We start from the raw sequence: 20,160 nt of genomic DNA, 5'->3' as shown, positions 1-20,160 counted from the left end.
GGAACTGCTACTTTAGACAGTATCCTGATTTTATCAGTAACTGTGCTGCAAATAAAGCGTCACACACAACACAACCACACCCTGGGTTCAGCCTGGTGTATTATTCTCGCAGAGAGGTTTGCATATTTCACCACTCTTATTGGAACGTGCAGGTCGCAGACGCCCACCGCCCAGCACCAAGCTGGCCCGGGGCAGGCCCCGCCCCGGGCAGCGCCGGCGCGGGCACTCACCCCGCCGTGCCCGAAGAACTCGCAGTAGCAGCAGTCGCAGTACTTGCCCTCCTTCTGGTTGGTGGAGGTGGAGGTGCTGGAGCTGTGTTCAGAGCAGCTGTCCTCGTCTGCGCTCTCGTCCCCGTCGTCCTGCTGCGGGTCGTACACGCCGTTCTCGCAGCGATGCCCTTCGCAGTCAGGGTCGCTGCAAGACCACGCAGGGCCCGTCAGCAAGCGGCCTGCCCCGCAGAGGCACGGGCAAGGTGTGGGCCTGCCCACCAGGGCCCACGCAGGAGGCACAGCGTGAGGGGTCACACCTAGAGGGGCTCGGCAGGCCCACACACGTCCCTTCCCCTCACCCCCGCTTCGTCCTGGAGGTGTGTGTGTGTATGTGGGGGGGTGCTGCCAAGTTCAAAGGGAACGAAAACCGTCTTCCATTAAAACCTGTCTAGCATCTTGTATTGTTCTGTGCTCCTGCGTGTGCCAAGTCACTTGGTCGTGTCCGACTCTCCCTGACCCCATGGACTGCAGCCCCCCAGGCTCCTCTGTCCACGGGCTTCTCCAGGCCAGAACACTGGAGTGGGTTGCCATGCCCTCCTCCAGGGGGTCTTCCCAACAAAGGGACTGAACCCCGGTCTCCTGCCTTGGCAGACAGGCTCCACCTGGGAAGCCTCGTGTGTACCAAATACCACTCCAAAACACCCAAGCCGCTCACGCTTGCGTCCTGGGGGGTCAGGGAGCGCCGCCCCAGCCTCCCCACCAGGCAGAGCTCACCTGCAGACGCTAGGGGGTGCGCTGACAGAGCCATCAGCAGGGGGGGGCGGGGGGCCCACGGGAGCAGGACAGAAGCTCTTGAGCGACTCCACGAAGCCGGGGGAGGCGGCTGTTTTGGGGAAGGACACGGCTGCGATGTTGGCCAGGTGAGGCGTGGAGGCTGCTGAGAGGGTGGCGGGCGCAAGGGCGGGCAGCGGGGCCAGGCCCGTGGGGCTGCTCCTCGGGGCCGCCGGCACCCCGTGCCTGTGATCCTCCTTGCTGACGCCGTGAAAGACGTCACCTGCGACAGAGACGCTGGAGTCACTGCCTGCTGCCTTTCTCGAACGTCCAGCTGCTGTTTCTGGAAACCGACTCTTGGTCCGGAAACGTCCAGCTCTACAGGAACCTGCCCTGCCCCTGGGCCCGAGATGCATCGCCGTCTCGCTATGCTTACCTTCTCCCACACGCACCTGCCCTGTGGCCTGACGTGGGGGCGGCAGCTGCTCGCCCCGGCCAAGCGGCCTGGGCTCCTGAGAACACACGTCTTGGCCGGGAAGCCAGCACAGCAGCCCGGCTGCGGATGCAGCGCCCCCGGGAGGATCGTCTCAGGCACAGCCCACCCAGACCTCCGGCCCTGCCCACAGCCTCTGGCGGCTTTTCCTCCAGCCCAGCGTCTCTTAAACTTCCTTTCTTCCTTCCACAACACTGACCTCTCCCGAGCTGAGGCCACTGCCCACAATTCTGGACTCAGAAACGCTGGGGGCATGAGTCCTGTGAAGGCAGCACGGGGTCCTCTCACCCGCCCCACCGGGGCACCTACGGCATCTGCTCCCGGCGGCCTGGCGACCTCAGCCTGCATGCAGGAGCCGGCGGAGCCAACCCGTGGGCGTGGCGCCCAGACAGGGGGACTGCTGCCATTTCCAAACGGAGACCCCCACATCTGAAGCCTGTGAGGATGCCTACCTGGCGCTGTCTCTGGCTGGGCGCAGGGTGGCCCCTGCACGTATAGGCTGTGCATCTGAGGCAGCAGTGAGCTTTGACCCTAAGAGCTCCCGACCCCCAGCTCCCTTTCCTGAGGGCCCCGAAGGACCTGCGATGTTGGCTGGGGGCCGCCACCCACGCCTTCACTCCTCTGGATGCCCACACAGCCCTAACTCTGGCTCACGAGGCCTCTCTGGGCCTGCTCCCGTGTGCTTCTGACGTCGCCTTCAAGCCCGCTCTGCCCTGGGCTCAGATCAGAGCGGTGGCAACACCTCCGCACCAGGGGCCCGCACGGCGGCAGGGCTACACCTCGGGCGGGCTGGTACCCTGTCGGCTTGCTCTGCACGAGGCTCCTGCTTCAAGGTGACTGAAAATCCCTCTCCGTGTTCTGAAAGCAGTGCCCTCTTCCTCTCACAGCACACAGTGAGGAGAGTGACAAGGCGGCACGCAGCGTGGATGGCAGAGCCCCGGGGGTCAGCATGGCAGCAACATCCTCGTCACGGCCCAGAGGACACGCTCCCTTGGCACGGGCACCTGTGGGAGTCACCCGCACTGACGCCTCAGGGCACGCCGAGGAGGAGGCAGGCCCCTAGGGAAGCGGGCCCCTAGGGGAGCGGGCCCCGGCGAGCGGGCGGGCCTTACCGAGGGACGGCGGCCTCTTGGACGACACACGGAACTGGCTGCTGCTGGACTGCACTGTGGTGGCCGTGCAGGACACGGAGGACGTGGCTGACGAGGTGGCCATCACGACTTTGTTTGCTTCCATGAAAGCGTCTTGGAAATTGTACAAACATTTCTTTTTCGCAGCAGTCTTTTTCTCTTTACTGTCGGAAACTGCAGCCGTTTCACTGCTAGATGGAGGCAGAAGCGCTTCAGGTCTTGCTTCTGAGAGTGTTGGCCCTAATAAGTCACTTCCTTCAGAGAAGAATGGGAAAATTAATGCTTCCAAAAGACACGGGATTAGATCAACTCTAAAAAGCAGCTACTGACTAAACTACTAACGCTGGGGGCTGCTAGGGCTAGGAATCCCCGGCGATGGCGCTAGTCGGCTGGTTCGTGTCTAAGAAACATTGACTGAGCGCCTGCTATGGGCCGATTCCTATGCCAGGCGCTTCCTAAAAGAAATTTAGGGTCTTAACACTACTTTCTGAGCTTAGCGCTCTAACGCCTAACCTAAAGATGAAGAAACTGAGGCCAGACAGGCTAAGTAACTTGCCCAAGGTCACACAGCTAGAAACCCCTTCCGAGCACAGACCAGACACCAAGTCTAGCTTGTTGTTTGAGCACATGCAGGGCTTGGGGTGGGGCCCCAGGGCTGTCCTCACACGGACGACAGAGACGAGGCAGACGGGCAGCCCTCATCCGCGCGCCCTGTCCTGCCAGGAAGGCGCTGGCGCCTCGGCAGCTGAGGAGGCTGCAGGGAGGTGCTTGTTAGCGGGGACAGGGCCCATGTAGGGGCAGAGCAGGAGGGGAGGAAGGAACGGAAGTCACAGCGTTCAAGCCACAGCACCCCGCTGCCCGGGCCAAGCTCTAGGGGTCACCACTGCTAGGGAGCCAAAGCCGACCACCACGCCCTGGAGCCTGGACGCGCCGCAGCCCAGGGGCAGGGAGACCCAGCGTCTGGGGCCGCAGGCTCCCGGCTGCCCAGCCCAGGGCCTGCACGGCTCCGTCGGCGCAGCAGGACGCGGGCAGCAGCCTGCCTGGGCGGGGGCCTGCCGCCCTCAGCGGAAGCCAGGGAAAGGAGCAGCCTGGGACCTGCGGGGGAGCTGCGGCAACAGGTGGCATCGGCTCAGCTCAGGTCTCTGTAAACTCCAACGAAGGTTTAACGAGTTCCTTACCAGAAATTGTATCTGGCAAGTAAGTGCCAGGGTTCCAGTTCTTATCATTCATCACTTCTGATCCCCAAAGACTTATAAACTTAGAACTAGTCCACTCTGGAGTGCTCCCAAAACAGCTCGGGTAAATATGGTCTTGAAGAGACGCACTGAATACCTGATGTTTATTTGTGTGATTCTGAACAGGTGCTGGTGGTAAAGCCTACAAAAAAAAATGTTCTAATCACATATCAAAATTAATATTCTGTTCACCTACGGATTTAAACTACAGACAGACAAGTCGTTATCGAACCCTGGGGGGCACGCGTGCCGCCAACAGGCGTGCAGGGAACACACCCCGTGGAAGGCGCACTTGAGCACACCCGGGGCCGCCCATGACGGGCAGCGGCAGCGGACGGAGACCCGGAGAGCAGCTGGGGCTCAAGGGGCTGACCGCACACACTCAGGCAGCTCAGGGACTGCCAGTGTCGCTCCTGAGTCACGTTTTAAGCGAGGCCATCTGCACGAGACCTGCTCCAATGGCTCACTCTCACCTGACGTTTGAAAAATCACCAGTCAAAAGTCCCTGTGGAGCCACTGATAAGAGGTCAGCTCTGGCCCTGTTCCCTCACACCTGGGCAGAGTGCAGAAGTGTGGGGACAGATGGGTTTGACACTGAGCTGAGCCCACCCTCCCAGGGTGTGGAAGGAGAGCCCTGCCCAAATGTTTCCCGGCTGACTGGCCGTCAGCTGCCCCCTGCACGCCTGGGCGTCCTGCCCCGCCCTGGCCCGCAGCTGTGCCCCTGCCCAACGCCCCTCCCTCGGCACGGCCAGAGCAGGCTCGTGGAACGTGAGCGGGAGCGTGGTGCTCCGTGCTCAGGCTGGGCCGGTGGCTCCCCACCCCCTGACGTAGAACCAAGTCCCAGGGGTGGTGTGGCCTGCCTTGTGCTTCTGCTCACTTGGCCTCTGGACACACGGTCTGCCCTCGGCCGCCAGACTTCAAGCTACTGCTCGGCCCACAGTGTGGCTCACAGTGACCACCTCCTAAGAACGTCCTAACTGCAGCTCACGACCCTGCTGGCCTGAGTGAGCCTCCTGCCACAGCTGAGCTGCCACGCCCTGGAGAGGCTGTCACTGCCCCCCTCTCACCCCCCTGGAGCCCAGGCTGCAGTGGCCCGCCCCAGCGAGCCCACGAGTCCAGGATTCTCCCTGTCAGCACTCAAGACTCACGTCCAACCCACTGGTGGCGCAACTGCCTTGCCTCGAATGATGGAAGGTGCCTGGGGGCGGGGCCCCCTGGAGCCTGGCCCTGCCACCCCCGCATCTCGCTGACACCAGCACACGCCATCACCCCATCCCCCTAGGTGTGCGGGAATACCCCCAGGGACACGGATGTGAGCAGTGAGTGTGCTCAGCTCCGGGGTGGTGGGGGAGGGGAGCACTGAGGAGGCCCCCAGGAGCAGAACCCCAAGGGCCAGGCTGGGCAGAGTGGAGAAGGGACAGGCCAGAGCACAGGGCCAGCTGGCGTCCAGGCACAAGGGAGTCAACCGGACGGGCTGAGGGGCCACGGAGAGACACGCACGTGTGCCTTCTATCCTGGGGGGCTGGGGGGCACAGAGGGCTCTAGGCAGCAGGGTGAGGCGGTCTGGTCAGCTGGGTGCAGAAGTGGGCCTGCGGCGCTCTAGGGGGAAGATCGGGGACAAGGATGACACGGGGCGGTTAGTACGGGCAGGGGGCAGAGCGCTGGCAGGCAGGGAGGAGGGGAGGGTCTGTGGCCCCGCTCCCAGGGGCGCGCCTCAGGGCCGGAGCTGGGCTGAGCTCTCCCCCCGTCCCAGCCTCTGGGCTGCACGGGCTAAGGGGTCACGGGCCAGCTCACCCTCTCCTAGCTGTGTGACCTCAGGCAAATTCCTCCATCTTTTTGTGCTTTAGTTTTCTCATCTGTAATTTGGAAACACCCACCTCCAGGGGATGTGGTAAGAATTAAACCAGACAGCGCACGTCGAATATTCAGTGTCGCCTGGCCCAAAGGAAGCGTTTCCTGAGCGCTAAGTGGGGGTCTCCCTAGACACAAGCTAGCACCCCCAGCCCAGTTCAAGGTGCTGCTGCCCTCTCACGGGGCCAGGGCCGGGGGTGGGGTCCTTTCGCTCGGGCAGCTGAGCACACCACCGACCCTCAACGGGTTCAGGCAGACGAAGGTGGAGGGTGAGGCGGGAGCAGATTCGGGACTTGACAGGGGGAGGAAGCAGGGCAGACCAGACGCCCAGCACCATGGCGGGAGCCTAACTTGCTGACCTGGCAGCAAGTCTCAGGGGCAAAGGGCAAGGGCAAGGAAACTCCCAGCAGGCGTCAGTCTCCACGAGCAGGGACGGAGCACAAGGCACTGACAAACGGGAGGCTGCAGCGCTAAAGGCCCCGGGGCACGCAGAGCCTGCCGGGAGGTGGGACGGCCTGTGCTCGCAGTCAGGCCGGCTGGCTCAAGACACAGACTCACAGGCAAGCCCCCCAAGAGCCCGGGGACAGCGAGCGCCACCTTCTCCCCGAGAGCGTCCACTGACGGCCTGCACCACGCCACCCACGCCTCTCCGGTTTCTGCTCAGCCATCAGCGCTCTGCCCCGCGCCACCTCTCTGCAGGCCCACCCACAGGCTCCCGGGCTGGGGTCTCCCCTCAGGGCCGTTTGTCTGCACTGCGGCTACTACTTCTATCGAGGTTCGCCACAGCGTTTTGAGTTTTCAAATTTGATCACGGTTTTGCCTTCTCTTTAGACAACGCGATTTCTGAAAGCAAGGGCTGGGAGTACTGTCTTCCTTTATCTAGCAGGCAGCAGAGGGCCCGGCACAGCCTGCTGCTCAGCGAACACTGAGTGGAGTACGGACTGGAACCACGGAGCTGTCCCATGGAGACATGAGCTAGGGACGCTGTGCGTCTGGCTCAGAAGACCATGTATGCAGAACAGGAGGCCCAGCGGTGGAGACCAAGGGCAGCGGGGGCCGCAGCACCCAGGCTGCACCTGCGTGGAGGCGTCTGCAGAGGCCTGCCCACCTCCAGAGCCAAGGGCCTCCTTCAGGAGGAGAGGAGGCCCCCGTCACCAGACCATCCGGGGGCCACACCACCATGAAGATGCGCACGATGTAAAGCGCGTGGGGACAGCACTATCAAATCACAACACTGACTCCAACCTCCACACAAACCCTTGAGGCTTTAGCCCACAGGAGCCCTGACGTGCTCTTCACTTTGAGAAAAAACCGATTCACAGGGAAGCACAACTCTGCTCTGACTGGGCGCCCAGCCACACCGACCGGTGACTCCAGCGAAGCACACTTCTGAATTTACGCACGCGTCGTGAGACCCAACCCGTCCTGCACGGAGCCCAGAGCCCGGGAGCAGTGGATGGAGCCCCACGCGGGCGGCGGCTGCTGCCAACACCCAGCGCCCGAACAGGAGGGCCGCCAAGTGCCCAGCGAGCAAGGGCGAGACTCACTCTCCACTGGGCTTCTCCTCAAAGGCTCCTCAGTGCTCCTGCCAGAGGAAGAGGCACCACCACCCTCCGTCTGCTATTTCTTAGCCCAGAAGAACTGAACTCAGTAGCACAGGCCGCAGCCCCGCCACGACCGGCAGACGGCGATCAGCTCACGCCCCTCTCTCCCCGCAGTCTTCTCCGTCCTCAGACTCCAGCGGAGCTGACACCTGCTCCCCGTCTAACCCTGCGAGCCACGTCCGCAGCGGCTGCACACGAGGGGCCCGGTGAGGGGGTGAGGGGGTGAGGGGCGTGCATGCCCACGGCCGTGCGGGAGCCCCGTCCCCAGGCTCCCTTGATGCACTGAACTCACCCACCGCTTCCAGGCCACCCCGTGCTCCTGTGGAGAGCCCGAGACAGCGCCCCAGCCCCGTCCTAAGGGGGCAACTGCTTCTTGACACATTTTCCAGACAGGAAGGACACAGCACGTAAAGCCGGGGGCCTCGAGCTCGGCCACGGGCCAGCGGCAGGGGAGGAGCAGGCGCACGGTCGCGGGCTCTCCTCTCTCAGGTGGCGAGTCCTCCCCCGCTCTCCTCGGGTTTTGTCCGTCGAGGGGAGACATGTCCCAGATCCCAGACAAACGGCACAGGACACCTCTGTAACCAGGTGCTGAGCTACAGAGAAAGCAAGGGAAACCGTTCATGGGGAGCTGGTAAGAACACAGCAAGAAAAACCGGCCCCAGCGGAGGTGCAGGAAGGGACAGGAGCCCTGCGGGCGTGCGCACCGCCGTGGCAGAGATGAGCAGACAGCCCTGAGGTCCCACGGGAGGAAGCAGAGGCAAGGGGAGCTGGGGGGTCCGGGGGCCAGCACACCAGCAGCACCTCCACGCCAGCAAGTGGGGTCCCCTCCCGAGGAAGCACCCCTATTCAGGGTCTGCTGAGCATGCATGACCTCACGATAAAAAGGGTTAGCGCCTCACAGCTTCATCCAAACACAGAGTAACCACGTGTGAAACGCTCACAGAAAGGAAAGATGAAAGACACGGTGATCGAGGAGCAAGAGAACACAGAGAGTTTCTAACACGTTTGAAAAATAAAGCTCAGAAATAAGAATCACACGCAGGATTAAAACCTCAAACTTATGGAGTGGGTCAGACACAGCAGGAAACCCACCAAGCTGGAAGAGTGACCCAACAGGAAGTTCTCAGAACAGAAGGTGATCAGGCTGGGGGGGACCACGGGTACAGAAAGCAGGGCGAGAAGGTCTGGCCAGAGGTTCAGGAAGAGACAGCAGAGCGGTGGACAGGGACACCAAGAGGCAGGCAACCTGAAACTTCTCCTGCGCTACGGACAGGAAACGTGGTTAGCACGCAAGAACAAATTGGTGCCATGAATAGAGAGACTCTAAGAAAGAGTCAAAAAGAAATGCCAGAAATAAAAAACGCGGAGAGAAAAACCAAGACTCGGCAGACTGAACACAGCCAAGAAGGGAACCGATGAGCCTCAAGACACGACAAGAGAGACTTTTCAAACTGAGACGTGAAGAGAAATGAGAATTTAAACACACAAAATCCTCCAAAAAATGGCACCAACAATGACAAAAAAAAGAGAACAGAACGTCCAAGAATTTGGGGCCCTCTCAAAAGATGTTCCACACAGGGCTGGAGTCCGCAGGAGCAGAGCAGGCAGGAAGAAGGCCTGGAGGAGTAGAGGACGTCCAAGGGACAGCCAAGGACGTCCCAACTCTCGACCGGCACCAGAGCAGGCCAGGAGGCTCAGAGGGCACCAGCAAGACCCCCACAAGACCCCACCCGGGCACAGCACATCCCAGCTGTAGGAACCCAAGCCAGAATCCTGGAAGCAGCCTGGGGGTGGGCTGAGGGGAACAAACCCTGTCCTACAGAGCAAGGGACACAGTCACAGAAGACATCTCACTCAAACCACGCAAGCAGGAAGAGAGCAGGGTTAACCAGGTTCTAAGTGTTCAAAGGAAAAAAAAACAAAAACACCAACCTAGAATTCTGTATCCAGCGAAATTATCCTTCAAAAGTGAAGGAGAAATAAAGACTTCCTCAGACAAACAAACACTGAGGGAACGCATCTCCAGCAGACCTGCCCTGCAAGAAATGTTAAAAGATTTTCTTCAGGAAGAAGGAACGAAATATGGTCAGAAACTTGGATCTACATAAAGGAAGAGAGATCGATGGAAAAGGAATAAACACAAGGAAAATAAAATCTTTTTTCTCACTGTTAATTGATCTTAAAAAAAAAAACACTGCAGGAATAATAGTAACAATATACCAGGTGATTAATGTTGGATAAATGAAAATGATGACTGCAACGTCACAAGGACAGGAAGGAGGAACTCGGAATAACCTGTTACAAGCAGCTCAACTACATCCAAAGTGGAGGAGTAGTGTTGGAAGTGGCCCTAGTTTAGTCAGAAGGTGCTTTCTAATACAACTGCTAAAATGGAAAAAGAGGTGTAATTGATATGCTAAGAAGAAATAAAATGAATCAGAAAATGTTCAAGTGAGAGTAGAGAAAGCAGAAAAGGGAGCCTCTGGCAACAAATGGAAAATAGTTACAAACGTGGGTATTCATCCAAACACATGAAAAACAAAAGTGAATGAAGTAAGTGCGCCAATGAAAATACAGAGATGATCGGATCATATTAAGCAACAAGAAGCTTCCCCCGGCCCCCAAAGCCCCAAGACCCAATGGCGCCTGTCGACAAGACAGCTGATGCGAGCAGCAATGCAGATCGCCCCAGGCAGCTCCGCGGGGCCGCAGGCGCCACACGACCCGCAGACGGCCCAGGCCGCAGCGCGAGGAGCCATCCCCAGCTACCGCAGGGCCGGCCCTCCAAGAGCACGCGAGCGGCCCAGACACAGCAGAGCACCGAACTGCGTGGCGCCAAGTCTGCTGGGCCTGCAGCGGGGCAGGCGGACCCGCCGGGGGCTGCAGGCCCCCCGCCCTCCCCAGCAGGGGTGCAGCAGTGGGGGGGGCCTGCCCTCCCCAGCAGGGGCGCAGCGGGGGGGGGGGGCCCTGCCCTCCCCAGCAGGGGCCGCCCCTCCCCAGCAGGCCCCCCGCCCTCCCCAGCAGGGGCCGCCCTCCCCAGCAGGGGTGCAGCAGTGGGGGGGCCAGCGAGCACACTCCTGGACCCCACACCGCCAGCCAGCCGCTGCCTGCCGCACATGGAGCAGCAGAGTGCCATTCGTCCTGAGGAACCGAGCGCACCTGCCGAGACGGGCCACCTCGGGCCCGCAGCGGCCCTGAAGGAAAGACTAGAGACGCAGGGCGCGCCCTCAGGCCAGAAGGGAGCTGCAGTGGAGCCAGCAGCAGGAAGACAGCTGGAGGACTCCCGAATATTCGGAAGCTAAATCTCCTGTCACTCAGTCTTGACTTTTTCCTTCAGTACTTCGTCACTGTATTTACCTCCTGCAACTACTCACCATTTTTAAGTGACATTACTCAACATACAAATTGTAAACCTATCAGTGGTAATGAAGACTTCTGAAAATGGAAATAGTCTTCAAGTCTTTCTAATCTCAAGAAAATAAAATTCTAACAGTACCCGTCCAAGCGTTTTAGGTACTATTTTCCCACCATGGTAAAAGCATGAATTAGAAGAATTACAGTTAGAGTGACATAGTCCCAAAGGCGACAACTAACCAGAGCAGAAATTCCTGAGAGCCCTGACGGCGCAGGGAGAGGAGCTGGTCAGAAGAGCCTCAGTGGGCACAGCTGCCCACACCTGGCGCTGCCCCCGCCTGCATGGGGCAGTCATCTCGCTGAGAAGCCTGCTCTGACGGAGCTGAGGACAACCATGTCCCTCCACTACAGCACAGTCCTCCTCCACCAACCCCTGTAGGGCTGGGCACGCCCTGACTTAGGCACAGACGGAGCCAGAGCACACGACTAAGTCACACTAACTCAAAGAACACACGCCAACTTTGCAGACCCCATGCAGAGAAACACCTTTGTACCAGGCACAGACCAAGCGCTCTGGCAGACGCACCTCGTCCCTCCAAGGAAAGCGCACCCAGCTAATGCATTTCAGTTGCACCAGTGAATAATCTCGGCACTAACAGTGAGCAGCTAAGACACAGCCTCACAGCTGCCCCTCTGCAGTATCTTCGACCCATGAATCTTTCTCATCCACCTGCTGGATTACAGTTCGGTGGTAACAGACAGACTGCGACCCAGATGATGCTTTCCCCCCTTTATCCTTCTATACACGTTGGTAACATCCTGAGAAAAGGCCAAAATCCAGGGGATAACTCAGTTTTAACTAGAGTGGGAATAATAAATTTCACTGCTTTACTTGAAGATTTTTAGGAATTATTTCTTGAATAATTTCTACCAGCATGAACATATGAGAGAACATTCTACACCCTCTTCTCCAGGTGGTTCCCTAGGGACTAGGAAATGGAGCTCTATTTAGGTAAGAACAAGGAGCAAACAGCTCCCAAACTCATATACTCACCTGAGGAAAAGGGTGACGGATTGGGCGGACCATACAAACAGCCTGGCCTTGAATATAAACGTGAATATGCTACTTAAAATGACCCGATTAACAAAGGTGTCATCAAGAGTTTGAACTGAGCAATGAGTCAGAGAGTGAAAGTCGCTCAGTCGTGTCTGACTCTTTTCGACCCCATGAACTATGGAGTCCATGGCATTCTCCAGGCCAGAATCCTGGTGTGGGTAGCCTTTCCCTTTGCCAGGGGATCTTTCCAACCCAGGGACTGGACCCAGGTCTCCCGCACTGCAGACGGATTCTTTACCAGCTGAGCCACCAGGGAAGCCCAAGAACACTGGAGTGGGTAGCCTATCCCCTCTCGAGTGGATCTTCCTGACCCAGGCATCGAACTGGGGTCTCCTGCATTGCAGGCAGATTCTTTACTAACTGAGCTATCGGGGAAGCAACAGTCAACCTAATAAAATTTAAGCATAAATTTGAGTGGTTACCAAGCACTTATTATCACAGAACATAACAAACGGAGGATGCTCTATAATAAACCAGTAATTGCCATGCGGTGCCCTCCCCAGCAGACAGAGAGCAAACCCCAGTGAGGGGTGACGTGCGGCCTGATAGAGCCCCTCTCACGCCACGTGCTCACTTTCTATCACACTAGAGAACCACTGTCTATGAGTAGAGTTTGGGGAGAGTTCTATTTTTGACTGATTAGAGCTAATAACATTAGCCAGAATAACTGATAAAAAATTAAAATTTATGACATGAATCAATAAAAGTAAGTTCAAAACAGCTAGTGAGGCAAAGCTATCTAAGGTACGAAGAAGGAAACAAACCTAACGATCTCACTGCAACGTCTAAGGTGCTCAGCACGAGCCTCAGGTCCTCTGACAGGAGGCGTCGCGTGCCACCCTTCCCAGCCATCACCCCTGTCCTGCCCGGCCTGCCCGGCTGCCCCCGGCTCTTCACTCACCTGCCGGCAAGCCTCCGTTGCACGGCGCCCAGGGTCCCTCCTTCAAGCTTGCGCCTTTCTACATAACAGTCCTTTAAGAGGACTGTCATTTAAGACCCTGTGGAGCCCGGCCAGTGTTAGAGGACTCATGCTACGTTCAAGCTACGTTACCCGCTACCGCCAGGCCCCGAAAAGCTGGAGAACTGGGCTGCTCTCTGGGTGGGCAGAGGCCCTGTGGTCCCCAGCTTAACTCATTACGCCAGTACCACCCTTCACATCCTGGTCAATTCCTAAGGGATGAACCATGACGTCCACGATTGTTTTCACAAGTGTAAAGGTTCAAAACTCCAGGAGGTTACGACATTATGGTAAAAAGAAACGTTTGCAGACCCTCCCATGAGCGTGGCTGCTGCCCCACACAAGCCGTCACTTTACGGATCTGTTTAAACACGCTCTCAAGGTCTAAGTGGTGCGTGAGCGCCCCAGCCCTTTATGCACACTCACCTTACTGTGTGTGAAGGGGGGCGCTGTGTACAAGGTGGGGTGGATGAGAGGGCGAGGCAGGTGTGGGACGGCGTGCACGGGCGCGTGCCCATGGATGTGGGGGTACAGGTGCAGCGCCGGGTGTGCGGGCTTCTCGGGGCTCAGAAACTGGTGCCCAGGAGGCAGGGCGCCAGCAGCCATTGCTGACGGTGTTAATCCAGACGCCTCTTGTTTACAAACGTGGCATTCACAAGCGTTTGGAGCTTGTTCTGCCTAAAGGGAAAGGAAAAAAAGAGAGGTTTAGTGAGTGAGTCCTGAGTATTTAGGGAAACAAAGAACGACAAGGACTGAGCGAGTCAGCCACACAGGAAATAGAAAGGCAGCGGGTCGCCCTGACCCCCCGGGTGGACGGGCCCCTCCTCGCGAAGTGGACGAGGGCACCCAGGACTGCGGCTGAAGAGGCCTGGGGAGACAAGGCATGCGCACCTCACCCCAGCTGGGCGTCTGCCGGGGCGGCAGCCTCACCCGTCTGCATCCCGCGCCTGTCTGAGCAGGGCTGCGGGGACTGCAAGATGGCGGAGTGGAGAGAGGGAGCTGGGGGCAAGCACAAGGAGGCCACTGGTGCCAGGCTCTGCTGGGCTCACGGTGCCTAACGGGTGGCTACACAGAGGCTCTTCAAAGGGCACCAGAGACGGGACTTCCGGCTAAGGTGGAATGAAGCCGTCGCTGACTCTTCTCCCCCAAAACAAGTGCAAACCTGAAAACAACTGTCAGAGGCAAGCGTTCTGAGGCTGGAAATCGACCAAATGGAAAGCACACTGAGAAGTGTTTACTCACGGAAACCTGCTAGAACTTCTACTTAAGCACAGAGGGGGTCTAGCTTTCTTGCCCAGGGCTCTTCCTATCCCCAACTCCCTACACCCTTTAAAAACTAACTAAAAAACAAAACAAAAATAACATAATTCAAGAATCGATAGCAAAATTAAAAATGGTACACTAAAATTTTGATATGAAAAAAGGAAGTAGAGACAGAGGTACAAAAACACAAGACACAGAAACGACCAACACAGTGGGAGGCGAGGGCACCACCACCACGGACACCAGCGGTGAGTGGGAGGCGAGGGCACCACCACCACGGACACCAGCGGTGAGTGGGAGGCGAGGGCACCACCACCACGGACACCAGCGGTGAGTGGGAGGCGAGGGCACCACCACCACGGACACCAGCGGTGAGTGGGAGGCGAGGGCACCACCACCACGGACACCAGCGGTGAGTGGGAGGCGAGGGCACCACCACCACGGACACCAGCGGTGAGTGGGAGGCGAGGGCACCACCACCACGGACACCAGCGGTGAGTGGGAGGCGAGGGCACCACCACCACGGACACCAGCTGTGAGTGGAGCACTCCGAACGAAAGGAGAAACTGGCGGACAGGGTGAAAATACAAGATCAAGCTAAAAGGCTGGAGAGAAAGACACAAAGAAGCTAAAATTAAAAGGGTAAAAATTCATAAAACATGCACACAGTATCCTGAAGACAGCTGGAATGGCTATATTAATATTAGAGAACATAGTCTAAGATAAAAATAACAGCAGGGAGATATTTCACAGCGACAAAAGGGCCAATGTATTAGGGAGGCAGAACAGTAATTATATGGACACACATTAAACAACACTGTCCCAAAATGCATGAATCAGAAACCGGAGGATTTGAAAAAGGAAACAGATCATCTGAAAGTTAGAACATGACTTTAATATGTCTCTCTCAGTAATTTTTAGATTTAGATAGAAAATCAGTAAGGATACAGAAGACTTGAATAATGCTATCAATTTGACCGAACTTTCATTTATAGGACATTCAAGTGCACATCTAGGTTAGACCACATGTTAGGCCATAAGGCAAGTCTTGATAAATTTGGAAGCTTTAAAATCAGTAATCTCAGCTTTAGATTTAAGAAGCTAGGAAAAGAAAAAATTAACCCCAAGAATATATTAAAAATAATGGAGATCAGAACAGAAATCAATGAAACAAAAAAGAGAAAAATAGAAAAAAAAAAAAACACAAAAATTGATTTACAAAAATATAGCCAGAGTGACTGAGGGAGTTAAAAAGGAGTAAATAAAATTACCCAAATCAGGAATTAACATGACTACAGACTCCACAGAACTAAAAAGAGACAATAAACAACCATGAGACATCATATTAGACAACTCAGATGAAATGGATAAATTCCTAAAAAGACACAAATCATTAAACTCAATCCAAGAAGAAATAAAAAATCTGAACAGACCTATATCAAGTAAACAAAATTTGAATTAGTAATTTTCCCACAAAAAAAGATCAGGTCCATGGGACTTCCCTGGTGAATTCCATCAAATATTTAAGAAATATCAAAACCTCCGACGAATTCCTTCGGAAACTCAGGCAGAACGAGCACTTTGCAGCTCACTCTCCGAGGCAAGGACGCCCCTGTTGCTGCTGTTCAGTAGCTGAGTCGTGCCTGACTCTTTGCACCTCTTAACTTCATGGCTGCAGTCACCGTCTGCAGTGACTCTGGAGCCCAGGAAATAAAATCTGTCACTGCTTTCACTTCCCCCCTTCTATTTGCCATGAAGTGACGGGACTGGACGCCATGACCTTAAGTTTTTTTTAATGCTGAGTTTCAAAGACATCATAGACAACAGACCAATATCCTTCATTAACATAGATGTAGAAATCCTAACAAGACATTAGCAAATCAGTCAAGCAACAAATATTTTTTTAAAAAAGACTATATGCCATGACCAGGTGGGATTTATCCCAGGAACACAAGATTGGTTCAAAATCCCTTGATGAGATACAACTTGGTAACAGAACAAAGCTTGAAAATCACAAGGACATCTCAAGAGATGCAGAAAAAAAGGTATCTTAAAAATCCAATGAATATTCACGATAAAATTCTAAAAAAAATTCTAAAAAAATAACCCCCCAAACAACCCTAGGAGTAGGACAGAATTTCCTTAGCTTGACAAAGGACATCTAAGAAAAACTGACAGCTAGCACCATATTTTACCGGTTGAAGAGTCGACGCTGTCCCCCCATGACTGGGAACAGGCAAAGGCGTCTGCTGGCGCCACTCCTAGTCAGCGCTGTCCTAGAGGCTCCAGCTAGCTCAGTAACGCAAGAGTAGGAAATGAAAAGAATCCAGGCCACTCACAGACAACAAGATTTTGTATGTATGAAACCCGAAGTAATCTACCAAAAAAACCCCAAACAAACCCACAAAACCTCAACCACTCTAGAAGAAAAAGTTTATTAGCAAAGCTGCAGAATCCAAAATCCATACCTAAGAACCGACTGTGTTTCTATATGTTACCAACAACCAACTGAAAATCGAAACAAGGGCTTCCCTGGTGGTCTGGTAGCTAAGACTTCGTGCTCCCAATGCAGGCGTCCCCTGAGGTCCAACCCTAGTCAGGGGACCAGCTCTCACACGCCGCAGCTGAGAGCTCTCACGCTGCAAGTGGAGACTGCACGCCGCCACAAAGATGGGCGACCCCGTGCCGCCACCACACCCAGCACGGCCAGATGAATGGATGAAGAGAGAGGGGAAACCCAAAGCAGAAAACGCCTTTACGTAGAATCGAAAGACACCTAGAGACCCAATGGACTTAAGAGACAGACTAGAAACTTTTAAAAACTGCAGAAAGAAATTAAAGATGACCTAAACAAATGTAGAGAAATAGCATGTGCAACGCCCATAGGTCTGTTTTCCCAAAATTGATCCTCATCATCCCACAAATAAAAGATTAGGCCCAGAGGGTTCTGGTGATGAAGTCTATCAAACATTCAAGAATTCAATGCAGGCCCGTTACAGCCCAAGGAGGTCTTCTGTAGAAGCTAACAGTGTTAGGATTAGTTGCTCAGTCGTGACCCACTCTTTGCGACCCCATGGACTGAAGCCCACCAGGCTACTCTGTCCATGGACTGAAGCCCACCAGGCTACTCTGTCCATGGGATTTTCCAGGCAAGGATATGGAGTGGGTTGCCATTTCTTTCTCCAGGTTGTCCCTAAAATGCATTTGGGGGGAGTTCCCTGGCGGTCCAGTGGTTGGGACTCAGCACTCTCACTGCCACGGCCCGGGTTCAATACCTGGTCAGGGAACTGAGAGCCTATAGGCCATGAGGCGCGGCCCCCACCCAAAAATAGCAAAATAGAACATGAACAAAACAACTATCCTCTAGTAAAAACTGATTCGAAAAAACTTAACATTCCAGGGGTCCCTAGTGGCTCAGCTGGTAAAGAATCTGCCTGCAATGCAAGAGACCTGGATTCTATCCCTGGGTTGGGAAGATCCCCCGGAGAAGGGAACGGCTCCCCACTCCAGTATTCTGGACTGTACAGTCCATGAGATCGCAAAGAGTCGGACACAACTGAGCCACTTTCACTTTCCCACCTGGAAAAAAACATATATGGAAATGCAGAGGACTCTGAACAGCTTCAACAATTCTGAAAAAGGCCCAGCAAGAGTAAGGCAGATCCTGCCTGACTTGCAAACCTACAATCCAGCAGCAGTCGAGCAGAGCACGGGTTTCCGGGGCGTGGAGGCTGGGGCAGGATGCCGAGCGTGGTCGCGGGCCCTCAGCTGCAGTCGGCTGATGCGCAGCCAGTGGCCCCGCGATGCAGCAGGGAGCGTGGGCCTTCTGACACAGGCGCTGTGCCAGTGGGTACCAAACGACCCTCGCCGCAGACCTTCTGCAAAACTGAGCTGACCGGACCACAGACCTGAGCAAGAGCCAAAGTGACAAACCTTCCACAGCGAAACAGTTTTGTATTAGGTAAATTTTTTGGATATGCCATCAAAAGCATGATTCATAAAAGAAAAAGCTGATAAAGTGGAATGCTTCAAAATCAGTAACTTTTGCTTTTCAAAAACACTGTAAAAAAAAACCAAACTAATAGATGTATCACAGACCAAAAGAAAATATTTGTGGATCACATACTTGATAAAGGACTTGTTTAAAGAGCTCTTAAACCCAAACACTAGATAGGAAAGCAGACAGCCCACACAGCCCTTAAATATGTATGACAGAAAGCTTGACTTTGCCCATAAAAATGAAATGAAAACTGAAACCTCACAGGGCTGCCATTTCTCGTCTATCAGATTGGCGAGAGTTCAAAACTCTCCCCCATGACAGCAGGGGAGGCCACCACACTCCAACCGGGGAAAGCCACTGCTGGAGACCCTCCTGGGGACAAAACCGCCTACACTGAGACGTCAAGACACGTGAGGTCACTCACTGGAGCATTTACGATAGGAAAGGAAAGGGAGGCAAACACAAGTGTCCATCAGCGGACTAAGAACAAAACACAACATGCCTAGGACCCGTCTCCACAGTGGGGCTCAGAGAGGCCGGCAGCAGGGCACGGGGGGGCGAGCTCCAACCAAGGTGGCCAGGAAAACACGCTGCTGGGCGGGGTGGGGGCAGTGTGTGTCAGGGTAGGCCTTTCTCGTCAGTAGGGAAGAATATTTACACCTGCACAAATCAACACTGGAAGGACACACAGTAACTAAATCTGGTTCTGGGGATCAGCGGCTGGGGGGACCGGGGGCTGGGGTGATCACAGGCTGGGGGTGCACAGGGGCTGGGGGGACTGGGGGCGGGGGTGATCACAGGCTGGGGGTGCACAGGGGCTGGGGTGAGCAGGGGCCGGAGGTGGGCAGGGGTTGGGGGTGAGCAGGGGCCAGGGGTGAGCGGGGGCTGAGGGTGAATGAGGGCTGGGGTGATCATGGGATGGGGATGCGCAGGGGCCGGGGGGACTGGGGCGGGGGGGCAGGGGCAAAGGTGAGCAGGGTCCAGGGAGAGCCAGGTGCCAGGGCGAGCAGGAGCTGGGGGGCACCAGGGGCCAGGGGTGAGCAGGGGCCGGGGGTGAGCGGGGGTGAGGGTGAGCGGGGGCTGGGGGGACCAGGGGCTGGGGGCGATCACAGGCTGGGGATGTGCGGGGGCTGGGGGGACCAGGGTCTCAGGTGAGTGGGGGCTCGGGGGACCGGGGGCTGGGGTGAGCGGGGGCTGGGGGTGCATGGGGTCTGGGGGTGTGCGGAGGCTGGGGTGCATGGGTGCACGGGGGCTGGGGGTGAGGGGGGCTGGGGGTGCACGGGGGCTGGGGGGGGGACCGGGGGCTGGGGTGAGCAGGGGCTGGGGTTGATCACGGGCTGGGGTGTGTGGGCGCTGGGGGTGCACGGGGACTGGGGGTGAGGGGGGCTGGGGTGAGCGGGGGCTAGGGGTGTGCGGAGGCTGGGGTGCATGGGCGCTGGGGCGTGCACGGAGGCTGGGGTGCATGGGCGCTGGGGGTGCACGGGGGCTGGGGGTGAGTAGAGGCCAGGGGGACTCGGGGCCAGGGTGAGCAGGGGCTGGGGGTGAGCAGGTGTCGGGGGGACCGGGGGCGGGGGTGAGCAGGTCCTGGCCCAGGCCGAGGGGAGGAAGTGGGGGGCGGATGTCCCAGGGCACGCCTTCCAGCGCCCCCTCTCCTGCCGACCGCGCCGCCTATTACAGCGCTTTCATCAGCCTTGGCCTTCACGTGTTCTTCCTTTGAGAACTGCCTGAGCATCTATCGTGAAACCAGAGTCTCCAGGAAGAACCGACAGCCTGGCGAAGCGGCCTCGGCTCTTGCCAGCCTGACCTTCACTAGTTTCTCACAGTAACGTACTTTTGTGTTCAGCAGCACTCACATTGAGAGAAACCAGACACGGAGACGACAGCCTGGGAAAAGCCAAGTTCAAGGAAATAAAGCCGTACCTGCTGAGCTGGGTAAGATGGGGGCGGGCTGTCCACTTTACTTTCCTCTTTCCTGGGGCTCCCGCTCCCTAGAGCTGTGTCCTCCTTTGGGGCTCCGGGGGGCTCCCCACCACTCTCGCCGTCTGCCTCCTCGTCGTCAGCTTCCGAGGAGCTGCTGCTGGTACTGCTTACCTGAGGGGACTTTAAAGACAGTCGCTTGTAACGTATGCTTTTTAAACCCGAATAACACAGAGCGCTCAGAGCCTGGACACCGTC

General features: G+C 56.4%; 1 protein-coding gene across 3 annotated transcripts in view; it reads right to left on the bottom strand.

The window, feature by feature from the left end:
- The window catches only part of FAM193A (family with sequence similarity 193 member A), a 151,223-nt gene that overhangs the window by 18,783 nt on the left and 112,280 nt on the right, over positions 1-20,160 (bottom strand). For all 3 annotated transcript variants that reach the window (XM_018049834.1, XM_018049835.1, XM_018049836.1), the window contains 6 exons: positions 19,906-20,085; positions 13,149-13,400; positions 3,782-3,980; positions 2,586-2,858; positions 984-1,263; positions 231-414 (listed from right to left, as the gene is read on the bottom strand). In XM_018049834.1, coding sequence (XP_017905323.1) covers positions 231-414; positions 984-1,263; positions 2,586-2,858; positions 3,782-3,980; positions 13,149-13,400; positions 19,906-20,085 — 1,368 coding nt within the window. The remainder of the gene's footprint in view (positions 1-230; positions 415-983; positions 1,264-2,585; positions 2,859-3,781; positions 3,981-13,148; positions 13,401-19,905; positions 20,086-20,160) is intronic.

This window comes from Capra hircus, chromosome 6 (assembly GCF_001704415.2).
Source record: "Capra hircus breed San Clemente chromosome 6, ASM170441v1, whole genome shotgun sequence".
NCBI classification, from domain to species: Eukaryota; Metazoa; Chordata; class Mammalia; order Artiodactyla; family Bovidae; genus Capra; species Capra hircus.
This window is presented reverse-complemented; position numbering and strand designations above follow the sequence as displayed.